At 37.9% G+C, this 26622-nt stretch overlaps 1 protein-coding gene across 2 annotated transcripts; it reads right to left on the bottom strand.

Annotated features, from left to right (window-relative positions):
* Positions 1 to 7289: 7289 nt before the first annotated feature.
* LOC129253719 (amine oxidase [flavin-containing]-like) lies at positions 7290 to 24806 on the bottom strand. Of its 2 annotated transcripts, none has more exons than XM_064095529.1 (6): positions 23729 to 24806; positions 18901 to 18958; positions 18246 to 18343; positions 17529 to 17640; positions 11601 to 11663; positions 7290 to 9566 (listed from the first exon to the last, which is right to left on the bottom strand). In XM_064095529.1, the coding sequence occupies exons 3-6, from the start codon at positions 18314 to 18316 to the stop codon at positions 9408 to 9410; spliced, it is 405 nt and encodes a 134-aa protein (XP_063951599.1). In that variant the 5' UTR covers positions 18317 to 18343; positions 18901 to 18958; positions 23729 to 24806; the 3' UTR covers positions 7290 to 9407. The 2 variants fall into 2 exon arrangements, with proteins under 2 accessions (XP_063951599.1, XP_063951600.1); XM_064095530.1 differs by lacking the exon at positions 23729 to 24806 and adding an exon at positions 19456 to 20093.
* Positions 24807 to 26622: the final 1816 nt, after the last annotated feature.

Genomic DNA, 26622 nt, shown 5'->3' on the forward strand with positions numbered 1-26622 from the left:
GATCCAAATTTCATCGGTCATGCCTGTGGAGCAATAGTCGCAATTTGAGGAGCAAATATCCGCGGAACAAACGTCGGTCGAGAAAAATGTCCGCGGAGTAAATGTCGGCGGAACAATTGTCAGCGGAGCAAATATAGGTGGAGCAATTGTCGCGGAGCAATTTTCGGCGGAGCAAATATCGGTAGAGCAATTTTCGCATGCAGAATAAATCTTATTCCCCCTCTACACAGTAAAAAATAGCACTTTCTTTAAACCAGTTAATCTAACAACAAATGGTTTAATTTTTTTTTTAATTGCTTAAACTTTTTTTTAACAACTTGTTCAAAATTTAAACAATAGTTGTTAGAGTGACTGGCTTAAACAACTTAAACAACTCGCTTAATATTCTAAACAACGTTTTTACAGTGCATCCCCAAACGTTTCTTTAGCCATGCACCCACCATTTTTTAAGTCTTGGTGCCGCCTGTTAGGGGGCTCCCGTTTTTGAGAAGAGAAACGGAAATGGTTGTCAATGGATATAATTAAATGAAATGGGAATGTGCCTGGGATGTTGGCCCGGAATGTTGACGCAAAAAGTATACCATATAAAATATATTGATGTGTTTTTTATTCCCTCGTAATTCCCAGACCCTAATCACGTCATCCTCACGAAAGGTATACCCCTTTTTTAGCATTTGACATACGACGTGGGTAAACCTTTAAACGCGTTTCTCGGATGATATCCACTTGTCAGTCAATGCCTCAATGAAAATGCCCCCACCCCTGGATGGCTTAATTGATTTAATGGTTAGGTTTATTTCACATTCTGATTTTCAAGAAAAATATTATTTAGCCGTGGATTTCCCCCTTTCATGATGATCAGACTTGCTGTAATTGTTTATTTGCTGTCCTTTACTGTCAAACATGAAATAAATTGAAACCAAATTCGTAGGCCTACATGCCGCGGGGGGGGGGGGGGGGGCGATGTGGCTATGGTACAACTTTAAATGGATGAAATTGCTATTAAACAATGAAACGTGTAATATTAGGGGGGTGTCAAAAAGCATGAAAAGAGAAGTCTTGTTATTCAAGTAAAAAGTAAAATTTATTCATCTTTACTAGAATCTTCAGGTTTTTTTTAAAACAAAATAAGAGCAAATAATAGACCATATACTAGAGGATGCTTCACCTATCACCTATAATATATATATATATATATATACAGTGCGTCCCAGAATAAACGAAACCGAGATTTAGCGATGATTTATTATAACTTAATCCTTAATCCTTAAGGCCTACCTACAATGATTGATGCGAGCGCGAAACATGAGCCAAAAGTTTGTGATACTCCCACCTGAAAACTGGACATCTCAGCATTCTTGCAACCACAAAAAGGATGAGTACCTTGCTTTGTTTGAATTACCGATAGATATTTAATTTTGTATACTATTGATGTTTTTAAGAACGGTATATCATTTCTTCGTCTTCTTCTTATTATCATTATTATTCTTTTTCTTCTTTTCTTCTTCTGTTTTCTTCTCCTTTGTCTTTTTCTTCTCCTTCTCCCCTTTCCCTTCTTCTTCCTCCTTTTTTTCTTCTCCTCTCCTCCTCTTCACCTTTCTATGATTCCTTTGTAATATTTCATTGATGCTTCTGTTTAGTATAACATTTTTTTTTTTCATATATATTGTTCGTTAAACACTGGTTTTAAAATGTTTACTATGTCAATTGTATATTTTGTTCCACACGGCCCCAATGGAAATCAGTCTGTGAACTGTTTGGGCTTTTTAACCGTGTATAAATAAAATCAATCTTATCTTATCTAATTTTTTCATTAATACGAGCGCCAAGCGCGAGCCAAAAATTTTATGATTTTCTAACCTAAAATTTATAAGGGCCTATACTTCAAAGAGGGTATTCATTTTGAAAAGGACACATTTCATTTTAAAAAAGGGCATTTTCCATTTAAAAAAGGGCACTTTGTTTCTACGGAGAATTTTTTTGAGGGGGGGGGGGAATAAGTGCACATTAACTATGAAATTGTGATCCAAGAGGAAAATAATGTATGAAAACACGATTTTTTGTTAAATATCTATTTCTTTGATATTAAAAATGGCTGCCATAGACCCCTGTAAACTCTACGTACAAAATGAATGGGCATTTTTTTTCTCTCACAAGAGTGAGTGCATGTAATTGTGATCTATGAGTGAAGTACTGCCTGAAAACATGATTGCTAACGATGTATGATTGTGTTAAATGCCGTATTTTGATATTCCAGATGGCTGCCACACGTCCCTTACTATACAGTGCGTCCCAGAAAAAACGAAACCGAGATTTAGCGATGATTTATCATAACTTAATCACAAATACAATAGACAAAATATGACCTACCAATGTAAAGCTTAGAATCTCCTCTTTCATCTGATATTACTTAGATTATTCCTCATTCACGCATGAGTGAGCAAAAACAATTTGAAGAAACGATACCAAAAACTCATTTGGCGGGGGGTATCTGAATTTTAAAAAGAAAATCACATGCCTAAAAAGTTCAATATCTGCTCTTTAATTTGATACCTTAATCACAAAAAATTGTCCAGAAGTAAAAAAGTTACGTTCCCTCGAAACAATGCTTGTATTTCCATAATTTCATTAAATAAACGTGTTTTCACCGGTTTCCCACAGAAGCTATCGCATGGTTAAAGGAGAAATATATTGAAAATCGTAAAAATGGAGAATCATATATCAAATCAAAGGAGAAAATAAGGAGAACACGATGGTGTACATCATTTATCATGGAGACCGATGGAACTCAGTTAATTGATAGTTTAAAGTTCTCTCTCTGAATGCTTCAAACACGCAGAATTACGTCCGCGAAATTGGGGATTTTTTATGACGTCACTTTCTGTACGAGAGGCGTGATTGGCTCTCCCACGTGAAGCTCCACTTGCATGCAAAACCTGTTGCGAGGGTACGTTTTCTCCACATTGTCACTGAATACTTCGATCACGAAATGAAAGAAAACCCATAATTTTATCTAGATTTGGATTTTCAAATTGATGATTTTGAAGATGAAGAGAATGATGATGAAGTGAACAACAAAGTGACGTAGTTGGGGGTAAATTGGGGGAATCGATGATGAGGAGTCGGACAATTCAACTTGCAACACGATCACATGCCGATTCGCTACCAACTCATGCAGCTGCTAAGTGCTAGCTACACCGCGCGTGCCAAATTGAATTCACGAAAATGACTTAATTACCACACTGTCCAGACAGAGTCTCTTACTTCTGTGACTATGAAGAATGAAAATAATGATAAAACTGTACTTACAAATAAGTGAATGTAATCCGAACCTGAAGGCAAATCAACTCAACGAATAGCAGCAGATGATATGCACCGATGATAAACTTCATGTGGCTGGGATAGATTGTCACTCGTTAGATGTAATTTTTATCTCATTAATTTGACAAAATTACGAAACTCGGGGAATTATTTATCTATATAAAAATATAGTATCATCTCGTATAATTTTTAAATTACGATAAAACGTTTTTTGAAGGAAAACGTTGAGGTAAATTAAAATTAGATGTAAAAGATCCCCAACATGCGTAGCTTGATTGAGAGCTGTGCAACACGTGCATAGATCTACTCTCTCAGCCAAGGCGAGCAAGCAATACGGCATGTTTGTGATTTTGATTACGATCACATATACGAGCTTTTAAAAGGTTTTATTGTAATTTAAAAAATAATACGAGATGTTACTATATTTTTATATAGATAAACAATTCCCCGAGTTTCGTAATTTTGTCAAATTAATGAGATAAAAATTACATCTAACGAGTGACAATCTATCCCAGCCACATAAAGTTTATCATCGGTGCATATCGTCTGCTGCTATTCGTTGAGTTGATTTGCCTTCAGGTTCGGATTACATTCACTTATTTGTAAGTACAGTTTTATCATTATTTTCCTTCTTCATAGTCACAGAGGTAAGAGACTCTGTCTGGACAGTGTGGTAATTCATTTTCATGAATTCAATTTGGCCCGCGCGGTGTAGCTAGCACTTAGCAGCTGCATGAGTTAGGTAGCGAATCGGCATGTGATCGTGTTGCAAGTTGAATTGTCCGACTCATCATCATCGGCGTAATTCCCCCAATTTACCTCCAACTACGTCACTTTGTTGTTCATTACATCATCATTCTCTTCATCTTCAAAATCATCAATTTGAAAATCCAAATCCAGATCAAATTCTGGGTTTTCTTTCATTTCGTGATCGAAGTATTCAGTGACAGTGTGGAGAAAACGTACCCTCGCAACATGTTTTGCATGCAAGTGGAGCTTCACGTGGGAGAGCCAATCACGCATCTCGTACAGAAAGTGACGTCATCAAATTCAAGTCAATTCAGAGACCGATGCGAGGCATATTTCGGAGAGGCATTTTGAGCGTTTTTTAATCGGCGATTTTCACCTTATGTATTATTTTCGTTATTTTTGAATGACCCACTGATAATACCCACATCATTACCTTTCCATTGACATATAATAAGACCACATTCATAGTCAATATAGTTCTCCTTTAACAAATGACTTCATGCATGGCTGATCGTCAACAAAACGGAGTGTCGAGTGAGTTTGAACGCTAGCCTGTAAAACCTCTTCATTTTATGAAATTATTGAAATTCAAGCCTTATTTCAAATAACCAGAACTTTGTTATTTCTTGACCATTTCTGTAACTGAGGTATCAAATTAAAGAGCAGATATTGAACTTTTTAGAAATGTGGTATTTCTTTTTGAAACCCAGATACAGCTCGCCAAATGACTTTTTGGTATCCCCTATTCAAATTGTTTTTGCTCACTCATGCGTGAATGAGATATAATCTAAGTAATTTCAGATGAAAGAAGAGATTCTAAGCTTTACAATGGTAGGTCATTTGTCTATTGTATTTGTGATTAAGTTATGATAAATCATCGATAAATCTCGGTTTCGTTTTTTGTGGGACGCACTGTATATATCATGAAAAATTTGAATTGGGACAAATTTGGTTAGAATTTGGCTTGGCTTGATTATGTGATGCAAAATGTGATGTAAAAGAGTTCAATATACTGCCTGGCAACATAATTTCTAAGGACATGAACAAGATATATAATTTCTAAAGAAAAAACATCAAATTTGTGAAGATCGTGCGATATTGTTTGTTCGATTTTCTAGGCATTATGCTTTGTGGAGAAATAGGCCTATTTAATGAAGACTTTCTTTGAATAAAAGTGAGTTATGAATGCTAGTTTTTAATTTGTGACGTCATATTCGAGCAGCAATCCATATAAATTCCATAAATTCAAATTATGTTAATGAAACATGATGAATACAATTACTTTTCTAATAGAAGGGGTGTGAAATTATGTGTCTAGTGATCCTCGCACAAAGAAATCACTTTCAAATTTTAGAGAAAATGACCGTTTAAAAAATCTGTCACTCAACATGGAGGAGCTGTCTGCCATAAAATCAAAACTTGGAAAAAAGAAGAAAATGATTACCCTCTTATTCTTTGACAGATTTCGACTTTGTTCAATGGGGGCGGGGCCTAAAGCATTGAAACGGGGAGAGAGAGAGGATTTTTCTCGATTTTTTTTATTAAAAAAAGGACTGAATAAAATGTGGGTATACGAGACAAGATTATTATTTTTTGGGTCGACCTATACATAATACTATGAAAGCGCAATCTTGAGAACATTAATTGTGAACATGAATACAATAATCTCCCATAAAGCAAGCTGCAAGCGCGAGGCGTGACCTGAAATTCCTGAATAATAAAGTGACCTGAATTTGAATATAAAGAATCGTTTAAAGCTATTTTAATTTTTGAACATGTTGATCAGGACAGTGATGTATCTAGGACAAACGGCGCCCTGGGCAAGTGCTAAAATCGCTGCCCTTTTATAGTGTATTTAATAATGGCAAACTGAAATTCCAGTATGCAGGTGTGAGGTCTTAAAATGAAGGTTAAAATTACTTATTCCTTTCAGAATGGTTTGTTTTGTCTGTCCGTTTCTTTACGAAAATTGTGCCAATAAGTATTGTTTTTTTTGGCTATCTACTGAAGATACAGAAGGCCCGGAAAGGCGGAGGGGGGGGGGGGGGGCTGGCCAAACGACCTCCACATCCATGTGAGGCTTAAATGCATCGTACACACAAAAATGCACTTATAGTGCCCCACACACCCGGTATCCTAAACAGCACGTATCCTCACATACCCTCCCTCAGTCTATCGCACACCCGCCTCTTTACCCTCATACACACTACTTCCACATACCCGCACACACAGAGCCACTAACCCACATACGTAGCATGCTCACACACGTTGTTGTCTACTATGCATACACCCCCGCACATCCTCCCACACAAATTCACATCTCTGTCTAGAAAAACCAATAAGCCATCCACCCCTCAAAACACTATTATGATTTATTAATGAGGATGACTGGTGTGAGGACGGTAGCAAATTTGCATTACTCTACACTGCGTCCTCGAATAAAAAAACCCCGAAAATTATTGATAACTTCTCACAGTTTAAAGGTCAAATTCCATCAAAATCGGTTGTAAAACAAGAAAGTTGTGACATTTTAAAGTTTCGATTATTTTTCACAAATAGTTATATGCACAATTTAGTCACATGCAAATGAGAGAATCGGTGATGTCCCTCATTATTTCTTTTGTTTTTTGTTTGAATTATACAATATTTCAAATTTTACAAATTTGACAATAAGGACCAACGTGACTGAACCATAAAATGTTAAACAATGGTAAATCCACATGTCCAGGGCGAAATGACACTTTGTTTCACAGGACACTGATGAGAATAATAGAATATTCAATATTTCATATAACAAAATACAAAAGAAATAGTGAGTCATGTCATCAGTTCCCTCGTTTGCATATCGACCGGGATATGCATATTTTGTGAAATTTAGCGAAACTTAAAAATGTCATAACTTTCTTATTTTATATCTGATCTTTTATTCAAATCAAACTTTTGTTGGGGGTAAACTTGTCCTTTAATCCCAATTATCACCCATGCGTAATACATGTATCGTTTGAGTTACACCTGATTAATGTGCAAACTATGAGGTTTACAATGGTAAGCCAATAATAAGCTATGACAAAGTATCGATAAGTCTCCGTTTTCCCTTTTCTTGTACGTGCTATTCAAAATCACACTGGTCTCTTAATGTATTTCACTTACTGACTGTGGCCCTGTAAAATCTCTTTTTATTCACAATGTAGATAAAACATATTACAAAATCTCTGATCATTATTGTTATATGAAAGTTTATTTAATCCATCGCAGTGATTTATAAAAGTTGGAATACATCTGCATGCTTAACATGAAATGGTTAATATAATGTTAGTATCTATTCCATAGAAATATAATGCTTTCGAAATTCCAATATCAATCTTTTGTATTCATGTTTTTAAATAAAATAAGACATATAATTCAAAACACAAGATGCTTCTTGAAGAATCCAATTTGTTAAAGAAAATTATATAATCGAATTTTCTTCACAAGCATACGATCTAGGAAAGTGGTATTAATCCTCCTTTAAACTCCAATACATTTAAAATGCACAGCAATACTCCCAGATATCAATAAGAAATCTTACCCAATTACCCAATAAATGAAATAATAGAATATTCTTCAGAGAAATACCCAATAACCACCTTGCAGTGAATTAATTCTCATTTTATTTACCACAACAAAGTGTCAAATAAGCCTATAAATGGGCGGGAGGGGTAGACCAAATTATATAATTGCCATTAATAGATTACAAGAAAATAATTCAATATTTTTTTCCGGCATTCTTTTTTACCTAACAGTTGCAAGAACTGCAATTTACATTTACATTCCATTTTCGAAAATTTTAGATTTATAGATGGAAAACTGATGGATCTCAGTCGCAGTCAAAGTATATTCCTCCACAATTGCCAGAATGGAAATATTTTTTTCTTCAAAATAATGACTACTATGATGTAAGTTCAATAACCAATCGGTGTTATCATAGTGCTTATTACAGCACCAATTGGTGTTACGCTAAAACCCATGGTGCATACTTATCACCTGAAAGCCTAGTCCGTAAAGGAAGACTGATTGATAATATTCCATGACATTTGCTTCGGCGACAATTGCTCCGCTGTAAATTCCACACCCTAATGGATCTGCCAACTTCAACCCTGGGTTTAACACTATACCCTATCCTAAACCTAACATAAAACCCTATTGCAACCCTAACCCTGTATCTTAGACGAAATAAAGCAAGGAGCAATTGTCGCAGGCGGCAGGAGCAAATGTCGTGTCACTGTTTTAACACCAGTAATTTTTAATAGTGTATTTTTATAAAACCGGGCCTATGTGCTACATTATACATGTACAATTATAATGATTTGTTCAAGATAAATCTGTTCCCAGATAAAATTATAATTAAAAACAATAAAAAAAAGTGGATGATTTCTTAATGTTAAACAAGGCATAAGCGATTTTGTGTCTCGCCCACTTATGAAAATAACCAGAAATATCGTAATTTGCAAGGGCACGCAATAGAATTGTATCGGAACTTCATTGTGAAATGACTGGGATGGAATAACACTTGTCATAAGAGTCTTGCACGTAAACTTTAATGTTGACCTTAAAATGAACTTTGACCATACCATGTGACCTTCGAACACAATAACCTGCAAGTCTCGTATACTTACAACCCAAGTTTGGTCGAAAAGTGACTTACGGTTGCAGAGTTAGGTGTCATAAGAGAGTCTAGCTTGCATGTAAACTTTAACGTTGACCTGAAAATGACCTTTGACCTTACCATGTGACCTCCGACTGCAGCATTACATGCAGGTCACCCATGTCCATCTACCATTCAAGTTTGGTTGAAAAGTGACTTACGATTGCGGAGTTATGTGTCATAAGGTTTGTGACGGACGGACGACATTTGGAACGCCTTCACCTCTGGTGGGCGAGACAAAAAGGAGAGCAATAAGTTCACTCTTTGAGCGTTTTCCCAAGAGTGGATTTAGAGTGAAGTCGGAGTGGATATTTTCTTGTTTCTTCTGTCCACTCGTGTAGGTAGTTCTTTCTCTGATCACTACAGGGATCTCGGAGTGACCACTGACGAGTTCTATATAAATATAGACACTACTATTCCAGATCCATCCAATCAATGTTTATCAGTTCAAAGCGGATTCGGAGAGAATTACACATAAAGTGTTTGTCCACTTTTATCTCGGAGAAATCACAGACAGCTATGTAAGTCATCACTCCCGCCTATAAAGAACGTACTTTTTCAATTCAAATTCAGTATAGATTCAGTCTTACAAAGTTCACCACATAGCAGTGCGTATATTTCCCCCCGTACTTGAACCTTTGCAGAGAGTGACTTAGTTGACCCTTTGTAGTTGGATGGCACCTCTACACATCCACAGAGCCTCGCCTACTGCTAATAGTGTGAGAGATGTTCCTAGGAAGATTAAGAAGCCGCTCACGGACGGTAAACTTCTCTCGAGGAAGGTTTCCTGAAATGGAAGAGCAGGCATTTCCTGGAAGTCGAAAGGAAGCAAGAATCATACATCAGGCTAATGCCGTAGTCATATACCGACTCCATGGCTCCGTAACTAAAATGGTTCCTATATAGTCAGTATACTGAGCAGAATGCACCTTCAAAGATGGTCCTGAAAGGCCATTTCATTTAGCGATTGATCGTTAAACTTTTTGTTGCGGGGGGGGGGGGGGAGGGGTGGCACAGATGCGAAATTATTTTTCCCACCGCAGTTCAGATCCCCAATATGAATATTCATGACTTGCGTCTTCGGAATATTGGCCTTAATTAATTGTGGACATTAGCGTTCACGTTATTACCGGTACCCTTACATAGACCTTTGGCTTAGTTAGATCTATATCCATAACGAATTCTTAAACACTTATCAAATTGCCATTAATGACAAGACAAAATGCTAGGCTAGGATAGGCTAGCCTATCTAAAGGCCATAGGCTAGCGCATTAAATGCCATGGTTAATTTACAACTGGTAAGGCCTAATTCGAACTTTACGTTTACTTACGTAAGACCAATGAGCTTGGTAACTTTGGTTTAATAGTCCTAAATAAATTTATCTTAGATCTAGTCTTTATAGTCTCTAGATCTTGATAGACTCTGATCTACACTTTATCAGCATGGAACGTATTCTAACATCAGGCACAAAATAACGTCAGTGAGAAGAACATGTAAACGCGCCGCTCTGCATACTAATTACTATTGCGATCGCAGAGTAAACGCCCTTGATCAACAAAATGCAATAGGAGCCTAGCTAGATCGATCTGCATTTTCTTTGCAATTTATTAAGTTTTTTTTATTTATTTCCCGTGCTCGAAATCGGCAATTGTGTTACCAGTTCTATATACTACGGACCTATTAAACCAAGGCTACCAAGCTTATTGGTCAAACGTAAGTAAGCGTAAAGTTCGGAATTAACCAGTTCTAAGATAATCGTGGCATTTTAGTAGGCATTACAGGTTCAGATTTGAGATAAGAAGTTAATGCACTGTAGCCTAGCATTTTGTCTTGTCATTGATGGCAATTTGATAAGTGTTTTAGATCTAGATATCGATCTAGATCTAAGGCTTATGGCCTACGTAAGGCCAGGCCTAGGGTAGGCCTACCGGTAATTTTTTGAGGGTGCTGATTCACTCGTGGCATGTACGTGAACGATAACACGACCACATGACGCAAGTCATGAATATTCATGTACGGGTCCGGAACTGCGGGGAGGGGGGCATTTGAGAAGGGCGACATGTTCTTAGGATCAGTGTTGCTATGTTCACATCTAATGTAGATATGTAGTACATATTTGCGACACCGACACCAGTTTTGTCTTTTTCCTAATGGCACACCCCTCCCCCTTGATAAAAAAGCTGTTGACGGCACTGTGGTGGTAACCTGTTCAGAAATCTAAAGCCTATTTCCAATTATGCCTTCAACCGATTAAAAATCATGTGCAAGGCAATCTCAAATTCAGAGGGAGTGGCACCACGAGGAGACAGGTGGACAATTCAATGGTTTTACAAGGGGCAAGGGGATAAGTGAAAGGGGAGAAGGGGGAAGGGTGGGTGGGGAAGAAAGAGAAGATATGATCATCCATCATGAACAATTTGATCCCCTAAAACAGTGGCAGATTCGGGGGGAGGGGCACAGCCGGACCGTGCCCCCCACTTTGGAGAGCCATAATCAAAATTCGTAATGCAAAAATACCGCATTTCTCAAGCGTGTCCTCCTCTTTAAATTGAGGACCTTTATTTATGTATTTTTGGATTTTAAAAAAACATTTTTTGTGCATGTCAAATTTTCCGCGGGCGAAATTACCTTCAATTTTAGGCGAAAACCTTTTTATATGTGCCCCCCCCCTTTGAAATATCCTGGATCCCCCTGCCCTCAAATATGAATTAAGGGAAAATATGATAAGTTTGTAGATGTTTCTGGGCTGGGATTATGACAACCAGGTTTGAGAATGAGGGATTAAGAGAATGGGAAAGGGGGGGGGGGGGTGAATAAAGAAGACTTTAGGAAACTGACTTTTACCTTACATTCAGGCTCTTCTTGCCATATCTCATCTTTCCGGACTTTACCCATTGCATGTAGAACCTGGAGAGAAATAAAGAGATAAAGAGGGAGAGAGAGAGTTAGAAAAGAGAGAGAGAGAAGGTGAGATATGGAGGGGGAGAGAGACAGAGACGGAACGAGAGAGAGAGGGGGAGGTCAAAAGTTGACTGGATTGTTTTCATAAACTTTATAATGTCAAAAATGCTATAGGCCCTACAATAGTTATCAAAAATACAATTAAACATGCCACACTAAACTAGGCAAACGAGAATAGTGACATCAATCGAAGGTGATTTGATTTTAAACTGAAAAGGTCAGAATCATAAGAAAAAGAGGGGACATCCCGATAGACCGCGGGTCCGATAGACCGCGGGTCCGTTAGACCCCCGGTCCGATAGACCGCGGGTCCGATAGTCCGCGGGTCCGATAGACCGCGGGTCCGATAGTCCGCAGTGTGTGTAAAATTATGATCAGATATATCAAATGTCATCGAGAGGTCCAAAGGTCAAATGATACGAGGTCATGGGGCTCTATCAGGTGCGGATCCATGGAGGGCCGAGGGGGAACTGCCTCACCCCCCCCACCCCCAGCTCAAAAAAAAAGAGGGGGGAAGAGGGGAAAAGGGAGAGAATAAAATAAGAAAGAGGAAGATGGGAAAAGAAGAGAATAGAAAAGAGAGTAAGAAGGAGAAAGGAAGAGAAGAAAAGGGGGAAAGGAAAGACAAAGAAAAAAGGGAGAAGAAAAAGGGGAAAGAAGAGGGGAAAAAGAGGAGGGAAAAGGAAGAGAAGAAAAGAAAGGAGAAAGGAAAAGGAGGAAAAAGAAGAAAAAAAGAGGAACGAAGAGAAGAATATTTAAATAGAGAGGAAGATGGGAAGAAAGATGAGAAAAAAGAGAGAGAGAGGAAGAGGGGAAAAGAAGAGAAGAAAGAGAGAAAGGGAGGAAGGGGAGAGAGAGAAGAAAAAATATTAAAAGAGAAAAAAGGGAGAAGGAAAGAAAAAGAAAAAGGGAGAAGTAAAGGGGAAAAGAGAAAAAAGTGGAAGAGGGAAAAGAAAAGAACGGAGTAAGGAAAAGGGGGAAAAGAAGAAGAAAAAAGAGAGAGAGTAAGTGGGAAGAGAGGAAAAACGAGAAAAGAGGGAAAGAAAAGACAGCAAAAAGAGAAAAAAGGGGGAAAGAAAAGATGGGGGAAAGAGAAGAAAGGGGGGAAAAGAAGAGGGGGAAAGAAAGAGAGAAAGAAAGAGAAAGGAAGGAAGGAAGGGGAATGAGGATAAAAGAAAGAAAAGGAGATGGGAAACGGAAGAGGGAGATGTTGACCTGGACGTCGATTTGATGGCGCCAAAATGACGTTCGAACTATGGGGCGCCGAATTGATGTTCGATCTAGCGGGGCACCAAATTGATGTTCGAACTAGAGGAGCGCTAATTTGAATTTTGACCATAATGCGACAAATACATGTTTCAGAGAGGGGAGGGAGGGCAAAGTTATATTTCACATGATGGGGGCGCCAAGTTTATGTTCAACCGAGGGTGCCAAATTGACCTTGAACTTTGAGGGCTTCATGCAAATTCATTTTCGACCGGGGACGCAACATTGCCTGTTTATAGTAAAATATATGTCCTGCCAAAAAACTTCAATTAATGCGGCTGAATTAAAATATCCCGTTTTTACGATAACAGAAAAAAAAATGTTTTCGAGTTTTAAGTCTGTTTAGCGAAATAGATACCCTGTTCAGGGTCATAAAAAAGGGTTATTGTCAAATTCAGCTCGCGCTACGCGCTCGCAATATTTGATTAATGAGGTATGCATCCTCTGCTTCAATCCCACATGTAAGTGTTAGTGTTTTTCAAGTCAACATACATAGGTCGATCCAGGGGGCAAAGATTTTGCCCCCCCCCCCCCCATGGTGGCGCAAAAAGGGGTAAGAAACAGAAAAAAGGAAGAGAAAAGGACAAGCAATTAGAATAGGAATTATACCTTAGTCCTTCTTAAGTCAGTATATAAATACAGCTCAATAGGCTGATATGTAGTTTAAAATATCAAGTTTTGATATCAATATACAAAACATAATTCAGCTCGGACATCGATCTTTCATTATTTTGTTTTATTTACCAATTTATGTTTTAAGTGCTCTGGAAAATGTCCGTTTAATGGTTTGAATCAACATTTGCAACATTTTGTGCGCTCGCACTATATGCCAAGTAGGCCTATGTATTGTCTTTTTATATTTCATATAAGCTTCTCTTAATATACCTTTTCAGGTGTCTCCATTGTAAAAAAAAAAAATAAAGGCCTATGAGCTAGCGCTGTGCGCTCGCCTTTTGATTGGTGAGTTATGTATACCTATATATCAATTTTATAACAAACTACTTAAATCCCCCCATTAAAAGAAAAATCCGGATCCCGATTTGCGCTCGCATTATTTGCTAAAAATATATCAACCAATGAATCCTATTCATGATTACAAAAATACTTAAAATATACAGTTTTCAGGCCTCATGCACTGTCAACAGATTTCACACACTCATTAGGCTTAACAGATTAATAAGTATGAAATAAAATTTGTATAAATTCATTATAACTAAATTGTCCCTTTTTCAGAAATAAATTTTTAGGAAAACAAAGAGAAGATAGTCATCATTCTTATATGATGACAAAATGTCCTTAGGCCTAAAATGTCTCGATCCTAGGTCAAATAAATAATAAAATATCAGCTCGCGCTTCGCGCTCGCATTATTTATATAGTGCTATCAAATTTCCCTATATACACAGTGCTGTAAACAGTGCTTAAATTGACCCTTTTCATATCGGAATTTCAAATATTATTTTCAGCTCGGGCTCTGCGCTCGCATTATTGATTTTTATGATGAAAAATGAAATGTATTCAGATTGCCAGGATTCTGTCTAACTCTAAAACACGCGCACGCATATTTTTAGGATACAAAGCTTGATCTTATTCAAAACGTGCTAAAATTATCCAGTTTCGAATCAGAATATCAAAAAAATTTTGCTCGCGCTTTGCGCTCGCATTATTATTGTAGGAAGATACCAAAAATTACCCATCCTTTTTCATGATTGACAAACATGAATCGAATGTCCCATTGGGGGATTTGAAATCTCATCTTTTTAGGTTGGAATATCAAAAATTTTCAGCTCGCGCTTCGCGCTCGCATTATTTAATCGTTGAAATATGTATCGTCTTAATGGCTAACTGCAAAACATCCTTAACATGTCCCTTTCCGACCAGGCCAGAACGAATATTTAACATTTCTGCTCGGCTTCGCGCTCGTGGTAATTATCTAGTTACATACGCTGTTCAGGTTCACAAACATTGCCCAAAATGTTCAATTTTCAGGACAAAATACATGAAATTTCATTTTTAGATTACATAGGGCTTAAGAGATTATTACACATTTATGTTGCTTATAAAGTAAAGCTAGGAAATGACTGTTAGGACATGGGTGTTTTGCCCCCCCCCCCCCAAAAAAAAAAGAGAGAATCAAGACTAAGAAAAAATAGAGAGAAAAGGAAAGGGATTAGGATGAAATATAATATTATTTTCCAAATATGTCAAAATCTATCACAACCTTGTATTTTTGTAATAAAAATGTCAGCATATTTGCTTGCTCGCTTCGCTCACTGGCAACTTCTTATTAATTTTATGCGATACACCATATCGAGCCCCCTCGAAATTGTTGGCTCATTACGGCACTGGGACAACCCCTTCAAAGAAACAAAAAAAATCAACTTTGAGCGGCCGATCGGGGAAAATATGGGTGAAAAAATGGCCCCTCACCCTAATGGCGGAAGCTGGGTCCGCCCCTGACTTAGGCTTTCAGGATATAATACATGATAAATCTATAAAAAAAATCAGATCGCGCTTCGCGTTCTAATTATTTATTTAGGCCTTGTGAGATACCTCAATTTGATTTTAAGAATGAAATATCAGATTTTCTTTGACGTCTACCCCCCCATTTCATTTATTTTTTTTAACTTGGTGCCCTCGCCACCCACCCCCCCCCCCGTGCACCCATGCTGAATAAATACGCCACTGATGAGGAGAATTAGTCGATTGCTTCGAGATTGCATTATTCCCAAGAGGTTATCATTAATATTATTGAAGGGTATTCTAACACAACAGTACAGAAACTACAGCTCCCGTTCACAGAATATTCTAATAGGGCCTACTCTGGTAAGAAGTTAAACCAAATTGAACCCCCCCCCCCAAAAAAAAAAAAAGTCGCTCGTGCTTTGCGCTCCCATTGATATTACATTATATATTCATGGATTTTTTTTTTCAAGAACACATGAAAAAGTGGTCTTTGGATTTTTTAAAATGTGATTATAAGATAATTCAAAATCCATTTAAGGCACTTTAGTTAGCCTGGCCGGGAGGGAGTGGGCGCCATTTTTCGAAAAGTACACATATGGGCGCCAAAAATCAGGTCAAATTTGCCCCCCCCCCCCTCCCTCCCCACGAAATCCTGGATCCGCGCCTGGGTTCTATAACAATAACCCAATTAGGGCAATCACCCCCTGACAACTACTTCAAGGAAAATATTATCCCCATATTTTTACCGGCGGGGACTGATACCCCCCCCCGGAAATTTACCCTCCAGATAATTACCCCGGATAATTACCCCTAGTATGGAGCCTTGAAAATGCCATTAACGTGACGACATGGCGTGGTACTTTATCTTGCCATGTCTTAATTAATCATTGGCGGCGGAAGGCAAAAAAATTAGGGGGGTCCACCTGAAATTTTGGGATGGACACAGGTAAAAAAATTGACAAGCAAATCAACCAAAATTTATAGGAAGGACCACCAATTTTGAAAAAATTTTGACAAGAAAAAAAGGTTATAAACCAAAATTAGGGGGACAAAAAGATTTTAGGGGGGTCCACCTCAATTTAGGGGGGGGGGACGTAGAAAACAAATTGACAAGCAAAAAAAAAGGTTCTCAACTAAAAATCTAGGGGGGACCGTCCCCCACCTCAAATTTAGGAGGAAAGGTCCCCCCCCCCGCTTCCGCCGCCTAAGTAATTAATACGCTTATTATTTTGACATAGCGATATATTCTATCTTGTCAAGTCGATATGTCCACATGGCGAGATATGAAGTGTACAAGCCCCGGCGAGAATCCCGATATATCGCTATGTTGACATGTAACTTATTTAAGTCGACTTGGCAAGATAAAATATCTCGCCATGTTGACATATAACTTTTTATAAGTGGACTGACTTGGCAGGATAACGTATCGCGCCATTATTTAGTCGACATGGCAAGATAAAGTATCTCGCCATGTCGTCAAGTCGATGGCTCCGTATGGCGTCTAGACTCTCTAGAGGGTAAATTTCCGGGGGGGGGGGGGTAACAGTCCCTGACGATAAAATATGGGGATAATATTTTCCTTGAAGTAGATGTCAGGGGGGCGATTGTCCTTTGGGTCATCGTTATAGAACCCCAATGGACTCGTATCATTGGCCTTTTGACCACTTGATGGCATTGGATCTCATTATATCCTGACCATAATTTTACACACACCGCGGGCTATCGGACCCGCGGTCTATCGGACCCGCGGACTATCGGACCCGCGGTCTATCGGACCCCCGGTCTATCGGACCCGCGGACTATCGGACCCGCGGTCTATCGGACCCGCGGGCTATCGGACCCGCGGTCTATCGGACCCGCGGTCTATCGGGCTGTAACCGAAAAAGAATAAGATTGGGAAGAATCAATTCTAGTTTTTCAGTGATATGGTAAAGTCCCAAAATTAAACATAAACCTTTGTAATGAAATATTTATGAACATCATAATTTACATGATTCCTTTTCAACTAGATAATCAAATCCTTTTGACTAAAGCTCAAATTGAAATGATATATATTTTTTTAAAATCTTCATTGGGCTTACCTCTCTTGCAGCCCTCTCTCCTGCCTGGACAGCCCCGTCCATGTATCCAGACCACTTAGTAGCTGTCTCGGTACCAGCAAAGAAAAGACGACCAATGGGCTCTCGAATAACCCTATAAATATGAGAGAGGAGACCGTTTGATTTAGCAGATTTCTCTAAAGAATCACAAGTAAATGGATGGGGGGGGGGGGGTACTCATAAAAGGGGAACCCTACAGTCAGAGGCATCCATCATGGAGGAAGGTGCGATCCCATCCCATGATTTTTATTTTTTATTTTTTATTTTTTTTGGGGGGCATACCTATCGATTCCCCTTTAAGAATTTGGAAAACTTGAAAAATTCATAAAATGCAATCCCAATGTGTTTTAAAAAGCACCGGAAAACACTATAAAACCATTGAATTTAGCATTAAAAAAATTCTGCATCATAATTTTGCGCGCTTTGGACATTCTTTTTTTTCACTTTTGCACCCTCAGCTGAAACACGGATCGACGCCCCTTTCTACAGTATATCTAATTCTACCTAACATTCTAAAACTTTGACTGCCTACGACGGTTGTTAGGTGTGAATCATCTTTACTGGAATTCAAGAGTGCAGCGAATTTTGTTTTTATCATCATCATGTGCCTCCTATATTTTTCATGACAACACAATAAGAATGAATTAATAAACACTTCAATGTCACATCGGCTAGTGCATGAAATGATCTCTTTCTTACTTGCAGTACTTTGTTATAACACCTGGGGCAGTGTATCCGACATATCCTCCACCAATATAAGGCTCTTCCATCCAGTTCTTCTCAACATAGAATATTGGCTGAAACAAGAAATGATACGAGATAATTATTTAGAAGCCCTTCTCCTCTTTCCCTCACCATCCTTATTCTCATTTACCTACATTTTCTGTGACCATGGTGACTGAGATATTAAAATAAAGAGAAGATGTTAAACTTTTTTTTGGGTGTGATATTCTGTGTGAAAATCAAATAAGGCCTATCGCCCGCCAAGTGACTTTTTAAAATATAATTTCATTAAATTGTTTTTCCTTACACATCGTAAAACGAGAAATCATCTAATTTCTATCAGATGAAATGAAAATATTCTAAGCTTCAGAATGATAGCTCATTTTGTCTATTATACTTGTCATTAAGTAATGATATATCATCGATAGTTCTCGATTTCGTTATTAGTGGGACGCACTGTATATATAAAAAGTATTATTATATTATCAGCGGCGATTATGGTGGGAGGGGGGGGTGGTGTCCCCCTCTAAAAATTCGAATTTTGTACAGAAGCATATGGGGAAGGATTGTCTTACCCCCCCCCGATGAACCAAAAATCTCACGAAATCAGCGTCTATGCATTATACAATACCTCAAGTGCTTCGTCAGTTCTCAACAGTACAGCATATTGTTTGGCGATCAGATCTTTCCTGAATAGATGTGAATAAAGAATAAATGCCTTTTTTAAAGGTACTATGTTTTTCTTAAAATATTTCAAAACATAAGTGAACTAAACTACAATAAGTGGGTTTTTTTGGGGGGATGGGGATATTTGGATTTGTGCACAATTTCAATTAACGTTTATTTCAAAGTTTCCAATAGCAGTAACAAAATAAGTTTCCAACTCCATACATATTAGCCCAAAGTGTTCATGTAGGTCGATTAGAGTCAGGCAGCATGCCATTCCCAATAGTAAAAACACCATTCTAATTATCTAACATAAAAAATCGTTGAACACGTCTTGGTTACGTTAAGGACACTTTGTGAAAGTTTTTTTTTGCATTATCTAACACTTCGTATCGTACGCGCCTGACATGCCTGAAGTTTGCCAAATTTGTGCATTCGATCGATGCATCGCCTATCCTTCCACCCCACCCCCATGTATTACAACGAACAAAAGAAGCAAGCAATTTGCGATGCTACCAACCACTTGAAAATTCTTGTAAAAGTTTGGTAGACTTCAGAGCATGAAGAAACAAATGTAAGGTATTTTTCTTTTGGCAAAAAGAAGCTGCTGAAAACTGCTTATCTAATAAAAGAGAGCCAATGGAGTAAATTAGAAAGTCAAAAAGTGGCCTAAGCTTTCGATCCTAGCAGAATCTTCGTCGGAGGCAAAATGACAAACATATAAAGTGGAACAACCATAATATAGACCACAAACAAGCTACAGCAACACTAGAAACAAGGAGACAAAAGGGGCATTAGTGAGTAGAGAAGACCAATCAGGTTAGTGAAGGGGATGAAAGAAAAGGAGTAGGCAGACACAAAGGGAAGTTAGTGCAAGTAAGGCCAAGAGGGATTAAGATAATGAGGCTGGCAACATCAAACAGGATCTTGAACAAACCAGTGATAGAGGGGTGAATAACTAGAGAATTAGTGAGAGGTGGGTCAAACAGGTTACAAAGAAAGGCATAATAAACTGGTGCATAAGAGTGGGGGAAAAAAGGAAAAGAATGGGGAACAACTGATAATGTGCAAAAGACATATAAGTATATATGATAAAGCATTAATAGACGGGTCAATATATGGTTTGACCCGGAACAAATTGCAACAAATGATTTTTCAACGGTATTTTGTACTATTTGACCTCAGGAATAACATACTAAAAATCTACCAAAATCCGCATCCGGGAAAGTGGTTATTTTCAAGATGGCGTCCAAGATGGCCGTCATTCACTAAAAATGGATATGACTCACTCATTATTCACCCTAGAATCCTATTTGGATTCATATTCCATGGTCCAATGGGTAAAATAATTTATTTATACAAGTTAGAGTGCATATTAGCACTCCAGGCTACCAGGAAAATCCAAGATGGCGCCCAAAATGGCTGCTCTAGTCTAAAAATTCCACAATTCATCTAGTACTTACTTAAGTGGCTTTAATTTGGTTTCCATTCGATTGTTTTAATGATGAAGTAGTACGTCGGGACAAGTTACAAGGACAGCCAGTGGTCTGGTGTGTCGAAAAAACCAAGATGGCTTCCAAAAATTGAGTTTAAAATGGCTGTTAATCCTTAAAATGGACATAGCTCATATCACATCCACCTGAGAGATATGATTTTGGTGTCTAGACCATGTTCAAATAATACATTGGGACAAGTTGCAAGGACAGTCAGTGGTCCGGTATGTTAAAAAAATCCAAGATGGCTTCCAAAAATGGAGTAAAAAATGCTGTTGCTACTTAAAAAAACCCAACATAGTTTGTTCAATATCCGGGAATATGATTTGTGTGCCTATACCATTGGTTAAATGGGTCAAATAATAAATTGGGATAGGTTACAAAGACGATTGGTGGTCACGTATGTCCAAAAGTCCACGATGGCTTAAAAAATAGTATTAATTAACCGCGATGGTATTTAAAAATGAACATAGTTCATGTTTTATTCGTCAAGGGCATATGATTTTGTTGCCTATATCATGGTTTCAAGGGCAGAAAATTAGTTACAAGGACAGTAAGTGGTCCAGTATGTCGAAAATCTAAGAAAGCTTCCAAAATCGGAGTCTAAAATGACTGCTGTTACTTTAAGAATGGACATAATTCATTTAAAATCCATCTAGGAGATATGATTTCGGTGTCCACACTATGGTTTCATGAGTAAAATAATACGTTTGGACTGGATACATTGATATGCAGTTGTCCAGTTTGCCTAAAACACAAGAGGGTTTTTTAAAAAGGAATCTAAAACGACTCATATCATTCAATAGTGGTCAGAGTTCTACAATATTCATCTGCAAGAAATAATGTTGGTGTCCAAATTGTGGTATGAAGGGTCAAATAATACATTCGGACAAGTAACAAGGATGGTTAGTACCCCATTTTGTCAAAGAATCCATGATGGATTCTAAAATTTCATTAAAATGGGTGCTGTTACCAACTCATGAAACGATATGATTACTTGTCCCCATGCATTTAAGTGTAGGCACCAAGATTATTTCTAACAGGTAGATATTTTATGTAACAGTAGTCACTTTAGAACCCATTTTTAAAGAAAACTTGGATTTTAAGGCAAAATGGATAGCTGCATATCATGGTAACCAGTCCCAAAGTATTGTTTGGCCCTTGAAACCCTAGTGTAGACACCAAAACAATATCCCCAAGGTGTATTTATAATGTTCTACATCCACTTTTAAGTAACAGCAGTCATTTAAGACCCCCATTTTTAAAGCCATCTTTGATTTTTGGACATACCTGACACCTGACTGCCCTTTCAACTTAACCCAATGTATTGCTTGACCCTGTAAACTCTAGTATAGACAGCAAAACCATACCTTTAAGGTGTATTTATAATAAACTATGCATACTTTTAAACAGCAACAGTCAATTTACACCCCATTTCAAAATTAATCTTGGATTTTTTAACATACAGACAACTGACTGGTCTTTTAACTTACCCCAGTGTATTACTTGACCCTTCTAAACCATGTTTTAACACCAAACTCATATTCCCCAGACAGATATTAAACAAACTATGTCCTTATATAAGCAACATCAGACATTTTTTTACTCCATTTTTGGAAGCCATCTTGTAATTTTGGACATACTAGACCACTGACTGCCATTGTCTTGTCCTAATATATAATTTTACCCTTGAAACCATAGTTTAGACACCGAAATCATATCTCACAGGCGGATTCAAAACGAGCTATGCCACTTTTAAGTATCAACAGCCATTTTAGAATCAAGTTTTGAAAGCCATACTGGATTTTTGGTCATACCATACCAGACTAGCCTTAAAACCTGTCCTAATGTATTATTTTGGCCCTTAAACCAGTGGTTTAGACACCAAAATCGCATCTCCCATGCCGATATGAAAGAAGCTATGTCCGTTTTAAGTAGCAGCAGTCAATTTAGAATCAATTTTTGGAAGCCAACTTAGGTTTTTTTGCCCGACCATGCCACTGACTGTCCTTGTAACTTGCACTAATGTATTAATTGATCCTTGAAACCAGTGTTTTAGACACCAAAATCACATTTTCAGGCCGATATGAAATGAGCTTTGTCTGCTTTAAGTATCAGCAGCATATTTTTAAAACCAATTTCTGAACGCCATCTTCGATTTTTGGACATATCAGACCATTGACTGTCCTTGTAACTTATCTTAATATATTATTTGACCCTTGAAACCAGTGGTTTAGACATCAAAACCAAATATCCCAGGCCAAAATTAAATGAACTATGTCCGCTTTATATATTAGAAGCCATTTCAGAATCAATTTTTAGAATCCTTTGAGGATTTTTGCACATGCCAGCCCACTGACTTTCCTTGTAACTTGTCCCAGTGTATTATTTGACCCATTTAACCCATGGTATAGACAAAAAAAAAATCATATTTCTGGACATTGAGCAAACTATGTCGTTTTTTTTAAGTAGCAACAGCAATTTTCGACTCCATTTTTGGAAGCCATCTTGGATTTTTTAACATACTGGACCACTGACTGTCCTTGTAACTTGTCCCAATGTCTTATTTGACCATTGAAATCATGGTCTAGACACCAAAATCCGTATGTCCCAGGCGGATATGAAATGAACTATGTCCATTTTAATTATCAACAGCCATTTTAAACTCCATTTTTGGAAGCCATCTTGGATTTTTGGACACACCAGACCACTGGCTGTCCTTGTAGCTTGTTTCAATGTACCATTTCACCCTTAAAACCATTGAATAAAAACAAACTTAGATGAATTGTGGATTTCAGTCCATGGCAGCCATTTGGGCGCCATCTTGGATTTTCCTGGTACCCTGGAGGGCTTATAATTCTTTCTAGCCTAAATCATTTTTTGTACCACCAGACCATGGAATATGGACCGAAATAGGATTCTAAGGTGGATAATGTGTCAGTTGTATCGATTTTCAGTGAATGGCGGCCATCTTGGACGCCATCTTGAAAATAACCACTTTCCCGGATGCGGATTTTGGTAGATTTTTAGTATGTTATTCCTGAGATCAAATAATACAAAATACCGTTGAAAAATCATTTGTTGCAATTAGTTCCGGGTAAGGCTATTTTTGGTCGTATATTGACTCGTCTATAAACAAACTAAGAGAAGAAGGTTAGTGTAAATATGTATCTATAAGTGATATGTATATAAATATATCCAAAAAAGAAATGTATATGAAAAAAATTAAATACACATAATTATGGTGTAACTGATATTGTAATCCGCTAGGTGTGACGGGAAAAAAACATAGGACTATACAGTAGGAAAAAATCAGTCGTTCTCCTCTTGGATGTTCAGGCCATGAGGTTGGGTGGTGCGAAGTCGTCTCATCCAGAGCTTCTCTCTGCTAGTACGGACTGAGTCAGGACGGGGACCTAAAGATTCGATGCCCTGTAGCATTATGTCAGTGATGGAGTGGTTGGGGAGGTTAAAATGGCGGCCAACCGGAGTGTCCAGCTTTGCTGTGTTGACGGTGGATCTGTGCCCGTATGTATTGTACCCTACAAACTCTGCAAGTGATGAGATATACAACATTAGTGGTAGTGCATGTTATGTTGCCCTTGATTTGGTGAGACAGGCTGGTAGAGTTGCTGGTGAAAGTGTCGCCCTCGTGAAAGTGTATTTCACTTATAATTTTCTTTTCAAAGAAAGACTTTATTCACTTTTTCTCCACAAATCATATAATCAAATGCAATATGCATGTAATAAATAACAAATATATTATAAATGAATTCAATGTGCCTGGATCCATCAATATCTGCAATTAATTAGTTGTATATTCATAATGCGTTCTACCTCAGGTTGGTATTTTAATTTCTTTTAAAATGAGGAAGTTATAAATAACATTTTAAACATCGAGTAGAAAATATACAATATTTAGCATAAAAATATCCAGGTGAGGTTCGTAATGTTCGCCGAGGAGTGACGTGTTTTCGAGAGCTCTCGTTTTCGTATGCTAAGTACGTAATAGAAATGTAACCATGCCTATCAATCTTCGTAGCGGAACGTCAACTGCGGCCTCCGGGGCGGCGCCCCGTCAACATTCAGCTTCCGAGATACAACCAAATCCCCCACCTTCCGACTTTGAAAACTTTGTTAGAAAAGGAATATCTGACATTCGGTCAATGCTTTCTAGTTTTGAGGAGTCTCTAGCTTTTCAGGATGCTCGCACAACTGAATTGGAGAAGAAGGTTACTCCTCTCGAGAAAAAAGTGAAGGAATTAGAATCACGCATTTCGACCCATGAATCCCGTCTTGAAATGTCAGAGCTAGCCGAAAACAAGTTGGAGCGTTTCTCAAGGAGAAATAACTTTAGAATCGTTGGAGTACCATTTCATCCCAATGAGAACCCCATGAAAGTTGTAAATCATTTTCTTACTGAGTATTTTGATATGGAACACCCACAGGTAGAACGAGCCCATCGGGACGGCCCTCAAGTGAAGAACGTGCCACGTCATCTACTGGTAAAAATGTTGTCGTATCAGGACAAGAGGTACATTGTTTCGCAGCAGAGAAAAAAGCTAGAAAGGGAAAGAATGTATATCATAGATGATCTAACGAAAAGAGATAGAGAAGAGAAGAAGAAATGGATAAAGGAAGTAAACGCGGCGTTCCGCGGCGTTCCGTTCGGGAGCACGTTTTCATTTCTCTGCCGGAAAATGGCGGCAAGGGCGTGGCAACTTAGCACCATTCTACGCAGCCAAGACCAGCGCCGCAGCTGACTCGCCTACACAGAACGTCTCGCGGGGAACGCAGGCAGCGCGTTTCCGTTTTACACCCTGGCGAAGGCATTTTCCGCAAAAATAGCCACAAAGCGACTAGTGAAGAGTCTACACACGTCGCTGGTTGCAGCGTGCGACACAGGCGAGTCCCACACCACCGCATGCAATCTGCACAGTTACTGATCAGAGCATATAGAGTTCCTCGGCACTTCATGTACAGAGAGCAGTCATATGAGTGAAATCCGAACATGCTTTTGCAGTTACTTTTTTTTAATGAAAAGTTATGAAAAAGTTTTTTTTCTAAATATAAATTATTAACTAAATGAATAGAATGACAGACAAAATAAAAATAAACAGATACATATAATAGAAAGAAAATTGAAGTTTGATGGATTGATACACTTAGATGCCGAAAGATAGATATAGAAGACTGATAAATAGATAGAGACATAGATAGATAGATAGATAGCAAGATAGATAGATAGATAGTCAGATATATAGATAGATAGATAGATAGATAGAAGTAGAGAGAGAGAGAGAGAGAGTAAGACAGAGAGATGGATAGATAGATAGATAGATAGATAGAAGTAGAGAGAGAGAGAGAGTAAGACAGAGAGATGGATAGATAGATAGTTAGATAGATGGGGGGAGAGAACTTGAGAGATGGAGAGATGTTATAGATAGAGATATGTATGGACGGAAAAAGAGAAAGAGAGAAAAAAAAAGACAGACAGATGGATAGATAGATAGAGGGAGAGGGAGATAGAGAATTTGAAAGATAGATAGATGTTAGATAGATATATAGATAAATAGATAGATAGATAGATAAAGAATGAGAGAGACAGAGAAGATAGACAAATTAACAGATAGATAGATACTGTAGTTACATAGATAGGTGATAGATAAATAGATAGATAGAAGATAGATAGATAGAGAGAAATTGAGAAAGACAGACTGATGGATGGATAGATAGAGAGAGGGGGAGAGAGAGAGAGATAGATAATTTGAGAGATAGGTAGATGTTAGATGGATAGATAGGTAAAGAATGAGAGAGACAGAGAAGATAGACAAATTAACAAATAGATAGATACTGTAGTTACATAGATAGATAAATAGATAGAAGATATATAGATAGATAGATGGGGGGGGGGGAGAGAACTTGAGAGAGGGAGAGATGTTATAGATAGATAGATACATATGTGGACGGAAAAAGAGAAATAGAGAAAGAGAGAAAACAAGACAGATGGATAGATAGATAGATAGAGGGAGAGAGAGATAGAGAGAGATAGATAGATGTTAGATAGACAAAGAATGAGAGACAGAGAAGATTAACAGATAGATAGATACTGTAGTTACATAGATAGATAGAGATAGAATTTGAGAGATAGATAAATAAATAGATAGATAGAAGATAGATAGATAGAGAGAGAG

The sequence above is a fragment of the Lytechinus pictus genome, chromosome 2, assembly GCF_037042905.1.
Source record: "Lytechinus pictus isolate F3 Inbred chromosome 2, Lp3.0, whole genome shotgun sequence".
NCBI lineage: Eukaryota > Metazoa > Echinodermata > Echinoidea > Temnopleuroida > Toxopneustidae > Lytechinus > Lytechinus pictus.